Source organism: Littorina saxatilis, linkage group LG12 (assembly GCF_037325665.1).
Source record: "Littorina saxatilis isolate snail1 linkage group LG12, US_GU_Lsax_2.0, whole genome shotgun sequence".
In the NCBI taxonomy this organism is placed as follows: domain Eukaryota; kingdom Metazoa; phylum Mollusca; class Gastropoda; order Littorinimorpha; family Littorinidae; genus Littorina; species Littorina saxatilis.
In genome coordinates this window covers 50489866-50506614 of record NC_090256.1, presented here as the reverse complement: position 1 = coordinate 50506614, position 16749 = coordinate 50489866, and the positions used below count along the sequence as shown (strand labels likewise).

Genomic DNA, 16749 nt, shown 5'->3' with positions numbered 1-16749 from the left:
AAAGTGATACTGCTGCTCTAGACCTTTTCTCTCTACGGTTAGCATCAGAGTACACTGTGATGGCAGGAAATGTACAATGTAATAGAACTCCAGCAATAACTGTCCGGTTTGTATCGGTTGTGAAAGACCGAACACTTGCTTTTAGTGAGGCAAACTTTTCACACATGCTTCTTGTCCATGTGTTTCAGACTCACCACTCGCTAGTGACTGGCCTAAAATGTCACGTGGGAAAGTTTGCATCAATAAAAGCAAGAGTATTCACTCTTTCACAAACTCGACATCGTCTATTGATGTCAATCGGCTTCTTTGGACATGCCAAGCACTGTCAGACATTTTTGGAGCCACAAATGAAAGTTATTTGACACCGACTCACAGCAGTTTTTTCCTTCAACATACATACACAAAGTCATGCGCACATACAAGACAACACATTCATGCTTTCACTTGCAGAACCAGGCAACATTATTTAGGTTCTGCATATTTGCATTTATTAGGACAACATAGCTTTAAATCCGAAGAGGCAGCCCGGTCAAAGCATTGGTGCAAATGTGGACAGGCGAAGTTCCAAGGATGCTGAAAATAGATCATTATGTCAGATGACAGCTTCAAACATAGAAAGGAAACAAGAACACGTGTAAAAGGCGAGCTGAGCGCACAGCTTACATTCAAAAGTTAAGTCTTAAGCTTTTATTTTTTTTATTTTGGGCTGGGGGTATGCATATTGCCAGTTAGACCACTTACAGTGTGTGCGAATTTATGATAAACAGGTCACACTTTGACCCACATACACCCAAACACACACCCATGCAAACACACACACCCAAACACACACACACCCGCACACACAAACACACACAGTGTCACTCACCCAGAAGCAGAGCAACGTGTGCAGCAACAGCCAGACCAAAGCCAGCTCCGACCCCCACTGTCACCTCCACGACGACCGACGCTGCCATATTGGCAGCAGGTCCAATCATAGCCAGCGACATGTGCAACAACCACGCCAGTGACAGCAACGACATGCGGCGCAGGGCCCGTGCGGCTCCCTTGGGGGTGAGACGCCAGAAGGACTGAGGTTTGAACATACAGAGGCGTGGTGTGAGGGCGGCGTAGAGGACGGTAATAAGGGCCAGGAAGGATGTGGCCACACAGGGCGCTATGACGACAGGCTGAACCACCTCTGTGTCGCTCTGCAAAAAAAGAAGAAAAAAAATCATCAACAATATACACTTTTACCGTCAATATAACACTTACCTCGACAGTACTATTCTTGCACATTATCTATTATAGGCCGAAAAAATTGGACAAAACGCTGCGTGGGTACAATTATCTCCCATAACCATGCGCCACCGTGGATCCCAAGCACTGTCTGAGTGCTTCCCCCTTACAGGATGTAGGTGGCGCGTCCTCTTTCTTTTTTCGCGCGTGACAGTAGGCTGTGTTTCTGCTGCGCTCCCGGATTATTTTGGATTCTAGAGTCTTCTTTTCTGTGTGGATTACCACCTGTTGGATTTTTGTGTGTTATTCCACTTCTGGCTTGAGGCTACGTTGTTTTTCTTCCAACTTGTGCCTCCGTTGTTGTGTGGCGGACTCGGCGTGCCTACCGTCCTACTTCGTGGTGACCGGTCGTCTGCTTCTCGTTTCGCCTCATTCACTTGAGTATTGACCTAATTTTCTTTGAATTTTGTTAATTCTCGATTTTTTAAGGGTACGTACAGGGCGAGGTAGGATGTCTCGTCTTGTTTTGGGCTCTGGTTCTACGGAACCAGAGTCTGCCGGGGGCAACCCTTCTCCGGGCGCACAGCGTCATGTTTTGCGCACGGACAGGGGGACCTTTCGGCGCTCCGACTCTCCCTCCCCAAACGCTTTGCGTTTGCGGCGAGGGAGGGCGGAGAAAGCCTGTTTGAGCAAGCTCAATGCGAGCTTGCTCAAACAGGCTGGGCTTGAACCTGGGACTTCGGGCGGGGCTGCGCCGTCGAAGGTTCGGGGAAGGTCGAGGGGAAAGAAAAAGCGTCTTTCTCCTTCTCCTTCCGTGGAACACGCTTCCCCCCCTTCGACGCCGTTGTCCGGCCCTCAGTCTCAGGCTTCAGCTCCTCCCGGTTTCAAGCCTGGGGGGAAGGTTTCCTTCTCCTCCCTGGCTCGAATCCGGGGGCGGGTCGATTCCCAACCCTCTTTGGGGGTTGGTGAATCTGATCTAGGGGCTACGGGAGAGACTCAGGTTTCGACTTCTTTCTTTTCCGGTGCCTCTCCTGTGCCCTCCTCGGTTTCCACCGCTGTGGAAGCCAGGAGGGACACGGGTCCTCCTCTGAACTCCCTCGCTGGGTCGTCTACTGCTGTTTCGACAGTAGTCTCGGACTCATGGGGGGGGAGATCGGAGGAGATGACGGGGTCTATGAATTCCCTCCCCGCTGGGGTTGGGATGCGAATTGACCCCGTTCAGGGCGGTCCTGTGGGGGCAGGGGTTTCAGGCATCGTGCCTACGACCACTGCTACTACGGTTCCCTCTGACGTCCGTGTGACTGGTGGCTGTCCCTCTATGAAACGCTCCGGCCGACTAGTTACTGGACGTGGAGGTGTTCGACAGAACGTGGTACTTCTGTCGAATGGTCAGGGCGACGGGAACATTGTTTCTGTTGCTCAGACCGACACCTCCGACCGGACCGTCTTGACCCCACGCCATTCCTTAGCGTCTGGTGTTCGGGTGACGGATGGTCCGGACCAAGGGTCCGGAACGGTCCAGGCTTACGGGTCGGGATCGAACCGGACCCACGGGTCCCGACTGGACTTGACCTCCGGGTTTGGTCCGGACGGGACCCATGGTACGGGACCGTACCGGACCTTAGGGTCCGGTGCGGGACAGTACCTCTGGCCCTTGCCGGACCCCCGGACCTACGGGTCCGGATGGTACGGTACGGGACCAGTGGTCCGGTCGGGACCGGACCACCCGACCACCTCTGTTGGTCCGGGTGGTCTGGCACCGAACCGGAACACACCGGACCACCGGACCTACGGGTCCGGATGGTACGGTACGGGACCAGTGGTCCGGTCGGGACCGGACCACCCGACCACCTCTGTTGGTCCGGGTGGTCTGGCACCGAACCGGAACACACCGGACCACCGGACCTACGGGTCCGGATGGTACGGTGTTTCCACGTCCGGACCGAACCACCCGAACACTTTTGTGGGTACGGATGGTTCTGTGCCGAACGGGACCTCCGGATGGTACGGGACCGGACCGGACCACCGGACCACCGGAACACCGGACCACTCGACCGGACCGGACCGGACCACCGGAACACCGGACCACCCGACCGGACCGGATCGGCACCCCCGACCGGACCGGACCATTTCTTTTCTGATCAGACCCGATGGGTCCCTGTTCAGTCTATAAATGGCGGGGGTTCGTTGGCTGGACTGACCCAACAGTCGCAGGGTTTTTGTTGTTCTCTCCCTTCGGCTGCTGGAGACGTTTCGTCTTTGGGGCAGGGGTCTTCGCGGCCTCTTGCTTCAGTGGGCGTTTCGTCACAGTCTACTTCATCACTTTCGGCTCCTCCCCCTCAAGCTTCCTACACTCCTGCTGTTGAGGAGTTGTCGGGAAGTGAAGAGGAGAGTGAGTCAGAGGACGATGGGGAGGAGGATCAGGGTCGCCCTGAGGTTAACACTGATCCTCTACCCTTGCCGGTTTCTGATGGAACTTCCGAAGCTATGCTTCGTACTTTCCAACAGTACATGACAGACATCACGCGGCGTCTTGACGCCACGGATGCCTCTCTTAAGCGTCTGTCGTCTAGTGTTCCCAACCCTTCGGTTGACACACAGGACGTGGAGTCTGAGGACGAGAGGCAGGAGGCTCTCCCTCGCACAGCTAGAAGGACGTTTGAACAGTTTCAGGACGTCCTTCCCTCCGACGCCCTCTCGTCCTTGGAGTCCGCTTCGGCCCGGGCGCGGGAGGCACACGCCGCGTCTGCCGGCGGCTCGTTTTATGAACGATCCGGCCGCCAGCAATTCGCGTTCCACCCTAGTCTTAGTGCCACGGTGGAAGCGGCAGCACATCGCCTGAGGAGTACAGATTCACGTGCAAACGCGACCTATGTTCCTCGGGAGGACGCGGATTCAGTGCCGTGCTTTCCTTCGGGAGGCGCACCTCCACTGTTTCCTCGTGTCCAATCTGTTTCGTCCCTCCCTTTTCCCTTTGACTCTCGAACTCTCCCTTTCCAGACTTCGAGTGTTCAGGGTGGGGCTGACGGTGATGTGTTCGTTGGGGAGGTGCCTTCGGTCAAGAAGGTGGAACTGAGCTCTGCTTCGTTCCACAATCTTGAGGCCACCGTTTCTTCCATTGTCGAGGCCCAATCACAGGCCTTGACATGGATGAGCACGCTGTCCACACTGTTGGACCCTCCCGATCGGGCAGAGTCCGATTCCACTCGGGTCCTTGACACGGTTCGAGTGGATCGGGCTTTGCATGCCGTGCGATCGTGCGTGACGACTGCGGCAGAATTGGCCATTGGAACACGGGTCCACTTGTTGGCCCTGTTCCGTGATCATTTTCTGGCTACTTCTTTAGTGCCTCCGGATATGAGGAAGAGTCTGAGGAACACGTTTCCTCAGCCTTCTTCCCTTTTTCATCCGGGCACTGTCCGTTCTGTGGTGGAGTCCACACGCCAGAGGAACACTGATTCTCTGATGGTTGGCCTCGCTGCTTCGGCGACGTCGGCGGGGAGTAAGAGAAGTGCTACAGTCACCTCCAGCTCCCAGCCTCAGAAGAAGAAGAAGAAGAAGCCAGTTTCACTGCCTCCTTCTTCCTCCTCTCAGGCGCCTGTCGCGTTCCCCCCTGCGGCCCCGGCTTCTCGTGCTCCCAAGCGCAAGAAGAAGGGTGCTCAGACAGGTAAGGGTAAGCAGCACCACCAGGGGGGTGGTCGCAAGCCTGCGCCTGCCCGCCAGCAGAATTTTCAGTGAGTCCCGGCCCTACGTTGACGCCCCCTCAAGTTGCCCCTCTTTCGTCCGTCGGTTCCCTTTTTCGGGCCCGCGACATGTGGGGCAGACTGGTCTCCAACCAGTTTATCTTGAGGGTGGTGGGGTCGGGGTTTTCTCTACCGCTGTCGTCACAACCTCCATTGTCCGCTCTACCTTTGACGTTCCCCCCTCCTCGAGACCCTGCCAGATGGCAGGCTCTTCAAGACGAGGTGAACTCGTTGGTCGAGAAGAAGGCTGTCTACCCCCTTTCTCAGCCTTCTCCGGGGTTCTACTCCCGCCTGTTCACCGTCCCCAAAAAGGACGGCAGGTTCAGGCCGGTGTTGGACCTCTCCACCTTGAACTTGTACCTTCGCAGGTGCAAGTTCAAGATGGAAACCCCTTCGTCGGTCCGGTTGGCCATCCGGCCAAACGATTGGGCCACGTCTGTGGACCTCCAGGATGCTTACTTCCACATCCTGGTGGCCCCGGGGTACCGACATCTGCTCCGGTTTGTTTGGGAGGGCACAGTGTTCGAGTTTCGGGCCCTCCCATTCGGCCTTTCCTTGGCCCCGCTGATTTTTACAAAGGTGGTCAAGGAGCTGGCGGCGTTGGTCAGAGCTCAGGGTGTGCGTCTGCGTCAATATTTGGACGATTGGCTCACCCTGGCCCAGTCTCGCGATCAATGCCTCCAACACACCCGGCAGGTCCTGGAACGGACCCATGCTTTGGGGTTCCAGATACAGTGGCACAAGTCAGACCTCGTGCCAGCCCAGCAGTTTTGCTACTTGGGGATGGCGTTCGACACAGTGCTTTACACTGTGTCTCCCTCCCCGGACAGAATCCTCTCCCTGAGGCGAAAGATCCTCTCCATTCAGGCTTGCCGCGCTGTTCCTCACAGGCGGCTGGCGGAACTGTTGGGTTCCATGGAGTCTGTCGCTCTGCTGCTGCCCCTTGCAAGGCTACACAAACGTCCCCTGCAACGGGCAGTAGCAGATCGGACTTCCAGGCCTCTCGATTACACCGAGTTGGTCCAGATCGGGCCTTGGTTTCACGAGGCTGTAGTCCAATGGCTGGACCCGATCTGGCTCAACTCTGCGGTGCCTATCCAACCGAGACGGCCGTCTCTCTTCCTGTACACCGACGCTTCTACGCGGGGTTGGGGGGCCCACCTGGACCTGCACGAGGCCCAGGGGGTCTGGACCCAGGAGGAGTCCCTCCTACACATCAACTTTCTAGAGTTGGAGGCGGTTCGTCGGGCTCTGCTGGAGTTTCGCCTCCTGATTCGGGATCAGGATGTGTTGGTCCACGGGGACAACACCACATGCCTAGCTTACCTTCGCCACCAGGGGGGCACCAATTCTCGGTCCCTCTCCCTGTTAGCGGAGGAGATTCTGCTCTGGTGCCAGACCAATCAGGTCCGGATGTCAGTCCAATTCGTTCCGGGGAAACTGAACGCCCTGGCCGACATTCTCAGTCGGGGCGATCAGGTTCTCCCCACAGAATGGACCATCGCTCACAACGTTCTACGGCGTCTGTGGGCAAGGTGGGACCGTCCTCTGATCGATCTGTTCGCAACTCGATTCAGCGCTCGGCTTCCCAGGTACGTCAGCCCCTTTCGAGACACGAATGCGTTCCACGTGGACGCATTCACTCTCTCGTGGAGGCTCCTCGATGCTTACGCCTATCCCCCGACATCTCTGATTCCGAGGGTACTGGCAAAGTATCTGCAGGAACGGCCAAGACTGATTTTGGTCGCGCCTTACTGGCCAACAGCTCCGTGGTTTCCAGATCTTCGCGGTCTCACCCACGTAGACCCTCTACCTCTGAATCTGGACGGGGGAAGTCTGCTCCAGCCTCGATCAGGCCTCCCTCATCCACGTCCAGAGAGTCTGTGCTTGACCGCATGGCTCTTGTGCGCTCCAAACTGCTTGCACTAGGATTGCACAAGAGTTCAGTAGAGTTTTCCTTGAACGCTAAGAGGCGATCAACTAATCAGCTCTATGACTTACGCTGGAGAGCTTGGGCCTCCTTCGCCTTGTCCAAGGGGATAAAGCCGCTTTATCCCTCAACACAGGACTTGGCCAACTTCCTGGTGGAAGTGTATCAAAAGAAGAGTCTTTCTTCTAAGACTCTTCTTGGATACAAATCTGCCATCACTTCCACGATTGCGGCTGCTACTGGTCGCAGACCTGAACACTTGATCAGTTCCTCCCTCATTGCTAATGTCCTTTCGGGTATTAGCAATGCAGCGGTGTCTAAACCTCGGGTTTCATTTCCCAAGTGGGATGTCTTCCTGGTTCTCAAACTCCTGCGTAGCAAGGAGTTTGAACCCCTGGCAGGCATTAGTATCAAGTTCCTGACTTTTAAGACTGTGTTCCTCATCGCTTTAGCCACTTGCCGTAGACTCAGTGGTATTCAAGCTTTGAGTGGCCTGGAATTTGACATTGAGTTCACCACACATCAGGTGACGTTGGCTTTCCTACCAGACTTTCGAGCCAAGAATCAGAATGCCTCGGAGTTGTCCAAACCAGTAGTCATTCAAGCCTTGGCTCCCACTCTTGAACATGATGACCCTGATCGCTTCCTCTGCCCAGTACGTGCCCTTAGAGTGTACCTGGATAGAACACGTAGCTTTCGGTCTTCTAAGCGGTCACTGTTTGTCTCGCTTAATCCGAAGTACCAATCGGATATTTCTAGACAAACTTTAGCTCGTTGGCTGACCTTGCTTATCAAACAGGCTTATGTTCATGCTCAAGTGGATGTGGTCCCTGACATCAGGGCACACGAGATTCGGGCTATCGGCTCCTCGTTGGCGCACGTGCGGGGTGCCTCGCTCCAAAGCATAATGGCGGTCGCGTTCTGGAAGACTCCAGCCACGTTTATTAACCACTATATGCGAGACTTTTCCAGTCTCAGGCTTGACCAGTCGTATGGCATTGCCAAAGCAGTGGTTGCCAGCATGGTCACGTCAGTCTAAGGTATTTTTCTTGGGTATATTTTCTTTTACAGTAGTACTGTTCGAAAATTGCCTGGGTATCTTAATCCTTGGATTTAAGTGATTTTGATTAAGGAGTTTAATACTCTACATATCACCCTCACACCACTCTGGTATTCTGTGCAAGAATAGTACTGTCGAGGTAAGTGTTATATTGACTGTAAGGCTTCTTTTTAAGCCTACTGTCTATATGATACTTACCGAGACAGTACTATTAGAGTTTCCCTCCCGCCTCCCCTCTTGATATGTTATGGGCTTTTTGAGGGTCTGCAGCTCATAAAGAAAGAGGACGCGCCACCTACATCCTGTAAGGGGGAAGCACTCAGACAGTGCTTGGGATCCACGGTGGCGCATGGTTATGGGAGATAATTGTACCCACGCAGCGTTTTGTCCAATTTTTTCGGCCTATAATAGATAATGTGCAAGAATAGTACTGTCTCGGTAAGTATCATATAGACAGTAGGCTTAAAAAGAAGCCTTACATTTAGTCTTAACGTCTGAAGTTGACCTTACAAATGAAAACAAACATTTAGTTTAAGTACTGACCTTCAAACAGCTGATATCGACCAAAATTGTCTAGTTTTGTGCAAAGGTTGAATACTTTTTAGGATTGGACGCAGATGCATAGAGCATACTTAGTTCTTAAGGTCCTAGTTCAAGTCATATTGAAATAATTACTTCTTTGGTGCGGTCGTTCTACAAAATCCACCCAAAGCAAAGAAACAGATTTTGGTGTTACAACTGAGTCACTTAGTGTATCACCCAATCATTTACAAATCAAAGAAACGCACAGACTAATAGATCAACAGCAGCAACAACAAAAATATACCAACATGAATAATATCCTTGCTGCAATGTCGAAAACTAAGAAACAGGATGAAAAAAAGGACTTACATCAGCCTTTGCTCTCAAGATGCGCAATTCTGAAACCAAGGGCTGCAACTCCAGCTGCTGAAGGGAGCTGAGGTATCTGCCCACAACCTCTCGCCCAACGGCCTGCATGACGTCACACGACCCTTGACCCTCTGACATCAGCAGATGACGACCGGCAACCACAGCAGCACTGTCCTGCTCCAGCTGGGTCCTGCCAGATATCACGAGCACGCCATGTTAGAATCTACTATAGACGTGCCAATCGCCTCAAACGTATAAAGGCCATTGTAAATGAAAGGCGGCCTTCACAAGAACTTTGGTTATGTTCGTTCTTGATGAAAATAAAAATAAATTCGACGTATAGACCTACTAAGCACATTAAACCATAAAAGCCTGTGGGCCTACCAACCCTGGACTCCAAGCCTGATCCCGTATTTGGTACGGGCTGGTACTGTCTAACCTGAGTGCGCATACAGCAGTACTGTACTGTGGGTTGAACTGTCGATGATGGAAGCTGGACTTTCTAGCTTTAATCGAGTCGTTTGACTACGACGTCTTATTCTAGCCAAGTCATTAGGTATCCTTAGCGGATTATGACTTTATTCAGTTATTCTGAAGAAAAGACAAATGCTGAAGAAAAACAGAAAAAAACGTTGCTCTCGCGAAAGATGACATTATGCAGAAATGCTGCAGAAACAAACAGTTTTTCTCCAGCATTTCTGTTTTTCTGCAGAATAACTGAATAAAGTCATAATCCGCTAAGGATAATATTAGGTAAACGTGACTGTGAGGTCAAGTAAGGCAAAACATAATGTGACAGGGTGACGCAGTATTATAATCCCCCCTGTCACAGGCAGGCCAGGTTATTATCATGTTAAATGCACTCCTCTTTGAAAATGCAGACATACTTACAGCATTGTGTCGAACTGCCGGCGTAGAGAGACCCGGATGAGGAAGACGGGTGCCCACAGACAGGACATCATCAGCCCACACGCAGTGAAGGCAAGTACTATGGGCAGCAGCCACGACCCCCCAGAGTCCCCTGTCTCTCCATCGCTTTCAGCATCATTGCACACAGTCTCTGAGTCTGCAAGTTCAGTAGCACTCTGGGACTTTAGCTTTAGCTTTTGTACGCGTTTGTCCTTGGGCTGAGGCTGTTTAGCTTTGAAGAAACCTTTCAAGAGGTCAGTGATGTAACATTTTCCAGGACTTTTTGGCGAAGACTTAATACTGGGGATCGAATTTGAACTTTTCAATGGCTTTGTGGGTGATGTAGATACTGTTTCTTTGTGCTGCTGATCTTGTGTAATCAGACATAAATTCTTATCTAAAGGGAGACCAGAAGCAAGCTGTCCTTTTGGATGTCTCTTTGCTTCAGAACCCGCCACATTTCCCTTTAGACGGCTTGATGGCGTGAATTGCTTATTAAAAACTTCGTCCTGCTCGCATGGCCGGTATGGCACAGGGACAGGTGAGTGCGGGCCGCCAATCAGCAGTATGAAGAGCGAGCACGAGGCAGATCCACAGACAAAAGCCGCCAGTAGGAAACGAGCTCCCAACAGAGGTGACGACGTCACGTCTGCCAAGGTCACCAGGGAACTCAGGGATTCTACCTGCACAAAGAGAGTGCGTGTTTTGTGTTAACCGTGTTTCTTCACTTGACTAAGTCAAACTGCCACCACAGACAATTTAAAGTTGCAAAAATGTTGACAGTAAAACGAGATCTGCTAAGCAAGCTTTACCTGAACAGGTTCAAAGACAGGCAGGCTAACTGATAAAACACTCCAGCCCAAGATTTCGATTGACTGTGTGTGTGTGTGTGTGTGTGTGTGTGTGTGTGTGTGTGTGTGTGTGTGTGTGTGTTTGTGTGTGTGTGTGAGGTGTGTGTGTGTGTGTGTGCGTGTGTGTGTGTGTGCACGGTGTGTGTGTGTGTTTGTGTGAGTGTTTGTCAGTTTGTGTGTCAGTTTGTGTGTGTGTGTGTGTGTGTGTGTGTGTGTGTGTGAGAGAGAGAGAGAGAGAGAGAGAGAGAGAGAGAGAGAGAGAGAGAGAGAGAGAGAGAGAGAGAGAGAGAGAGAGAGAGAGAGAGAGAGAGAGAGAGAGAGCACACGAACAGATGCTCACAATGTGCGTCCACGCCAGTGTAAGTACAATGCCCAGAACATTCAGCACCAGCAAAGGCAGCACAACGGCCGCCATAGCACGACGACGACGACGACAATCGAGGAGAGATCCACGCCTGTCCCAGAAACCCACCAACATTCCTACACACCCCGTCATCAGTGCCGGGTATGCCAGGTAAATCTGAGAGAAAGAAACCAGATGATCTTCTCATAGTTACAAACCGTTAGAAACATGTCTCTGGTGCGAAGGAATTCATTTACAGCATCGATATAAACTCTGTATTGTACAATTTGTACATTTGTAAATTTGTACTAATGACAAGAAATCATAAACGGGTTTTTTTCACACAAAAGGCACATACAGCGGATACGCCGCACAACTTTCTTCGATTGAAAAACAATTTCTGGGTAGGTTAACAAAACAGTGTCACAGACCATGCTGTAGTTGGCGATGGACAAGAAGACGACCCTCTCCTCCACGCCGCGCTCCATGTCCAGCAGCAGACTGTCCACGCGGACCTTGAGGTCGTCAAAGAGCACGCTCAGTTCCTCCACCTTCATCACCATCTTCAGAGTGACCAGCAGCGCCTGTACCGCCAGGTGCACCGCCTGGAAGGCCAGACCTAACAGTGGAGCGGCCAGTCCTGCTTGACTGACCGCCTGCAGGGCGCACAGAGTCTGCATACAGCTTGTGTGAGGGTTGGAGTAAGAGTTGTCGTGCTGTGAGTGGCGTAGAAGTTCCGGGAATGTGTCTCGGCTGCTACCAAATGGGCCATCTTTATCGTCGTTGTACGCTTGGTTCCTGCTTGAAGTTTTGACTGGTCCCTGTGAGTCTGGGTGTTGATGAGAGTCCGCGTTGGCGGCGGTGTCAGCAAAATAAAAGTCGTCCTCCTTCGTTTTGTACGGCAGTGTGTCAGCAATGGCGGCATCAAGGCGACCCTGTCTGTTCAGTTTTGACATCAGATTGTTCTTTTTCTCAAGAATCAAACTTTTCAGATGGAGAGTCTCGTACATACGATTACCTTTGATTTCTTTTGCCAAGCTTTTGTGAAGTGAGGCGTTGAAAGGCATCGATCCTCGAAAATAGGCTTTGGTTGAACAAAACTGCGTGCAGAAGGGAGAACGTACGTGGTTCTGGTGATCAGAACTAGCTTGCTTCTCAGTAGGTTTGGTGTTGCTGTGGTGACGAACGTTTCCCAGGTGAATTACAGGGAGACTTGGGTAATGACGGCTGAGTTCCCTCACGTTAACACTCGCCTTACCAGGACATTCGTACTGCAGGCAGAACGTCTCGATCTGATCCACACCGAGCCTGGACAGCGTGTCTCTGGAGATCTCCATCTCTCCCGACAGGGCGGCCATTTTGTCCCCTGAACACACTGGCAACGTCACCAGGGTGTCCAAGGCCACGGCATGCAGCTCAAGGTGAATAGACACATTTTTCACGGCTAAAATCATTGGCTTGAAGTCACGTGAGTAGCTCGTGCGCAAGTTGAACCAGGGAAGCGGGCCTGCGAGGAAGGTCAGGAGAAGGGCACACAAGGCCAAGGTCACCGCAACTGCTTGTGTAAGACGCGGGACATACCGTGATGCCTTTAATCTCTGCAGCTTCTGACCAACAACGGACAGAGAAGATTCTTTGTGCTCTCTCAATGACTGTAAGCAGTGCAAAGCAAGGCTAACCCAGATCGGAAGCAAAATTGCTGCTATTGAAGCGACAGCAAACACAGCTTGCGCGATACGCCAAAGCTCAGTTAGTGCGAATCCAGTCACATGGCCGTGATACAGAAATGTCGCCAGCCCTTCTTGGAACAGAACAGTTATGTCACGTTTCCAAACCGTGGTTACGCAACAAACGTAGAGCAACATGCTTGGCACACCAAATACCTGTAGAATTCTTCGCTGACGCAGTATTTTCATGACAGTCACTGCCATTGGAATCAACACACACATACAAAGAGCCAGAGCGGCACAGTTGCTTATTACAGAAGCGTTTTGTCTTGAAAGAGTAACAGAAGCTGATGATCTTCTGACCCTCACGAACGGAGAAGATTCTTTGTGATGAGAAGCCACTGATGACGTCAGCAACACGATGACGTGAACAGCAGCAACAGACAAGGTCACCATCGCAGGCGAAAGGCTTGAGAGAAGTGTCAAGAGCCTGTGCATGAAACAACGTAGATGGTTTAGATGACAGTCAATGAAAAATAACTTATTCCAGTCTATAGTATTAGACTGAAACGGTCTATTACAGAAGACACATTCTTAGTGTTGATATTTTTTAATATTCAATATAATATAATGTAAAAAATACTTTAGTATATATATCAAACGAGAGAATTACGTTATATCTTTGTGTCTATATTCTGCTTTCCTGTTACCGATTTCCGAAAAGGCCCTCGAACTGACCTTGTCTTTGATTTGTTTTCTCGATTGTTTTGATGTTGCACTGTTGTCTACATTTTCTGTGCACTAAAACCTGACTTACCAAAGGACACGGGAATCACGGGTCATCGGACGATGTCCAGACTCCTCGTGGTGAACGTGCATATGTCTTTGTGACGTCATGTTCTCCTCAGCAGGGTGACTGACAACGTCATCAAAGGATGATGCCCCCCTCATGCTTTCACCATCTTCGTTGTTTGTGGCGCGTGACAGAAGTGAGCGACACTGGGTGTGCAGCCGTGGTACCACATGGGCGGCAGAGGATACCACAGCGAATGCAAACACAATGCCGCCTGCAAACAGTTAATTGGGTCAGCTTATGTTTTGTCTGTCTGTTCTTTCTCTGTATGGATATATGTGAGGTCATTTCACGTAAGTTTTTCTGCCTCAAGAAATTGAAATAACGATAAAATGACGCAATTAAACATGTTTTAAAGATATACATCAGATGCTTTACGGGTAATTGTTTTTACATTCATGATTTTGTTTGCATGTATTGTGAACAGTTGCATAGGATTGCTTAAATATAATGTAAGAAATGTTTGAAAAGCAACGCCGGGAACACTTGCAAAAATATGCAAGTAGCACCTGTAAAACTCTGGTGCTCATTTGGAAAGCTATCGATACTAACCATTGATGGCCGACACAAATCCAAGGTGACTATGAGGAGGATAATGTTCAGTTGCAAATGGCAGAGAAGAAGTAGACGATGCCAGAAACCAGTACAAGCCGGCCCGAACCAGCCAGCTCTTGTCAAACAACTGGTCTGAAGCAGGCTCTCCTGCTCGATGACGATACCTATCCGGGGACAAGTTGAGGATTGCGGCGTTCGGTGGCCATTCGTTGTTGTTACTTCTGGAGGTTTGTAGTGATTCAGTGTCTGGAAGGCTTTGGCAAAACCTGCTACGTTTGCTCCCGTGTGCAGTGTATATGATACCGATGCTTGGTTCAGCGGCAGCAAGACCTGCAGCTGGACTGTGAAGGATTTCCTGATGTTCGTGTGTCTGAAACTCTGGCTGCTCGAGCTGGCCTGGTTTGACTGGACGAGGACGAATCTTCAGTGTTTTCCCTTGTTGCTCGTCAGTGTCCTTCTCATTGTGCTGGTTTTCTTCTTGTTGAAAGCATTGAGGCTTTCTTGAATAACTGTCCCCGGTTATATGCTGTGCATCCTCAATACTGTCTGTAACTGCAACCTGGTTCAGGGACATGCTGCTGGAGATTCCTTGCTGTGATGTAGAGGAGTGGAGCAGGGACTCAGGCCTGTAGACAGTGTCAACAACCAGCAGCAAACACACTGCTACCTGTAGGCACTGGCGTCTGCACGTGAAATACGTGAAAAGCTACAACATTGCATGCTAATAAATTGAGTGGCCAATATATCATCTAGATGTTGAACCCAAGGTCACAAATTATACAAGAATCCGTTTATTCTTGCTTAAAACGGTCTCGTCCCTGTAAATGAATGTTTTTATTTTCATAAAAAAAATGTTTTAACTGACTCTTTTAACCCTCTTAATGATTGTCTTTTTCTTTGTTTTTCCTTTAATCTTAACGGCTCCTCGGTGTTTTTTTGTTTTGTGTGTTCTACTCACTCAAAGTTAGTTACAACCGTCCAGTGGTTTGACACCTACATGAAGCAGTATATATTGCTGCTGGAAGCTTCACAAAATACAGAAGAACTATTGCTGACAACTTGTGATCAGAACTTACGCATTGTTCAGCAAGTTTACCACCCACTCGTCATCATCATCACGTTTCTCTTGCAAGCTGACGGCAGTTGTCGAGGTGATGAGAGCCCCGTGACACAGTGTCGCCATGGCAACAAGAAGACGACAGAAACCCAGGCATAGGTTTCTGCAGGAAGCTGGCCAGCTTCTCTGCTAAACACATTGAACACTGTCTAATTCATTGCATGTACAGTAGTTTTTTGAGTTTTACACACAGACGGGGGTTTGCATTTGACATCAAATATGCTGAAGAAAGCTCGGGGGGATTGAGAGGGGGCTGTGTGGGGTTGGTGATGGGAAACAGGGTGGATGCTAACAATATGTATTCATTTTGACAGACGAAGTGCGAGAGTTCACACACGCGCGCACGCACGCCGGGCACGGCACGCATGTATTCATGCACACACGCACGCACGCACGCACGCACGCACGCACGCACACACACACACACACATACACACGCACACACGCACAAACACACACACACACACACACACAAACACACAAACACACTGACATGACACCATTAAGACAGACTAAAGGAGCCAACACCAGGTTCCACAAAATATTCCCAAGATTCTACTTTTATGTGTTCCTTTGATTTTTAAGACCGTAATTTCCATTAATTACAAGCACAGTAGACTAATTCTTACCTCTTTGAGTCCGTGAGTGTAAACACAAACAAACTTATCCCCGCTGCCAGCAACAAACTGAACACTCCCCCAGGGGCAGACTACTCGGAAGGTGGCGTCAGTGTAGCTGTATAAATCATGGCGTCGAAAGGAGACCAATGCTTTTCGGGTCTCCACTCCACAAGAGGTGGTGTGGTGGGTGGTGGCAAAGAAAGTCGTGATGTCCTTCTCTGTGATTCCGCCAGGACAATGGATTGTCTGGGGGGAGAAAATAGTCCTTTCCATGAAAATGAAATATGTTCGTTTCTTTGATAACACGCATGTATATAAATTGCACATTACGAGCAAGTAAACATTTGATCAATCAATCAATTAATCAATCAATCAATCAATCAATCAACCAAAACTTTGATCGATAAATCGATCAAGAAAATGATGATGTAGGGGTTATTAATAATTTCTGATACACCAATACGATACATTCCTCAGACATTGTGTAATTTTGTAATCGTTCACCTTCAGCACCAAATTTTTACAATCATTTCCACACTGTTTTTTCATTTTTGCTATTGGTTGCCAAGGGAATTAACGTATACTAACGAATACTAAACCATCCACACTAATACAAGCAACTGATGACTGAAACTATAGTCTATGTCTGGTGCAAACCAACGTGAAGAGTTATTGTTTAGGGGAGGGCCGAAACAGGATTGGAAACGACTTGAGTTTTGACATAGACACAAGCTGTTTGAAATAGAGTTTCCAAAACATTTTAGATTGATTCTGTAGTTTTCAAAAGACCTCTTATTATAAAGTAGGTCCACACACACACTAATGCTTATGCTTGATATTCAAATACGTAACAGTTAAAAGTGTTCCGGCCTAACAGAATTAGAAATTGATGTAGACTGGTTAATGATGAACCGATTTGTCAGCAAATGACATTATAAACATAATTAATAGATGACTCAAGACTCAAGACTCAAAATGTTTACTGTCCTCAT

The 16749-nt window shown here is 49.8% G+C and overlaps 1 protein-coding gene across 1 annotated transcript; it reads right to left on the bottom strand.

Annotated features, from left to right (window-relative positions):
* Positions 1-168: 168 nt before the first annotated feature.
* On the bottom strand, positions 169-16045 carry LOC138982162 (uncharacterized). Its single transcript, XM_070355386.1, has 10 exons — positions 15767-16045; positions 15097-15266; positions 14018-14703; positions 13430-13679; positions 11377-13102; positions 10943-11122; positions 9734-10434; positions 8843-9032; positions 869-1190; positions 169-573 (listed from the first exon to the last, which is right to left on the bottom strand). Exons 1-10 carry the CDS (start codon positions 16028-16030, stop codon positions 530-532), a joined length of 4533 nt encoding a protein of 1510 aa, XP_070211487.1. The 5' UTR covers positions 16031-16045; the 3' UTR covers positions 169-529.
* Between the last annotated feature and the right edge of the window lie 704 nt (positions 16046-16749).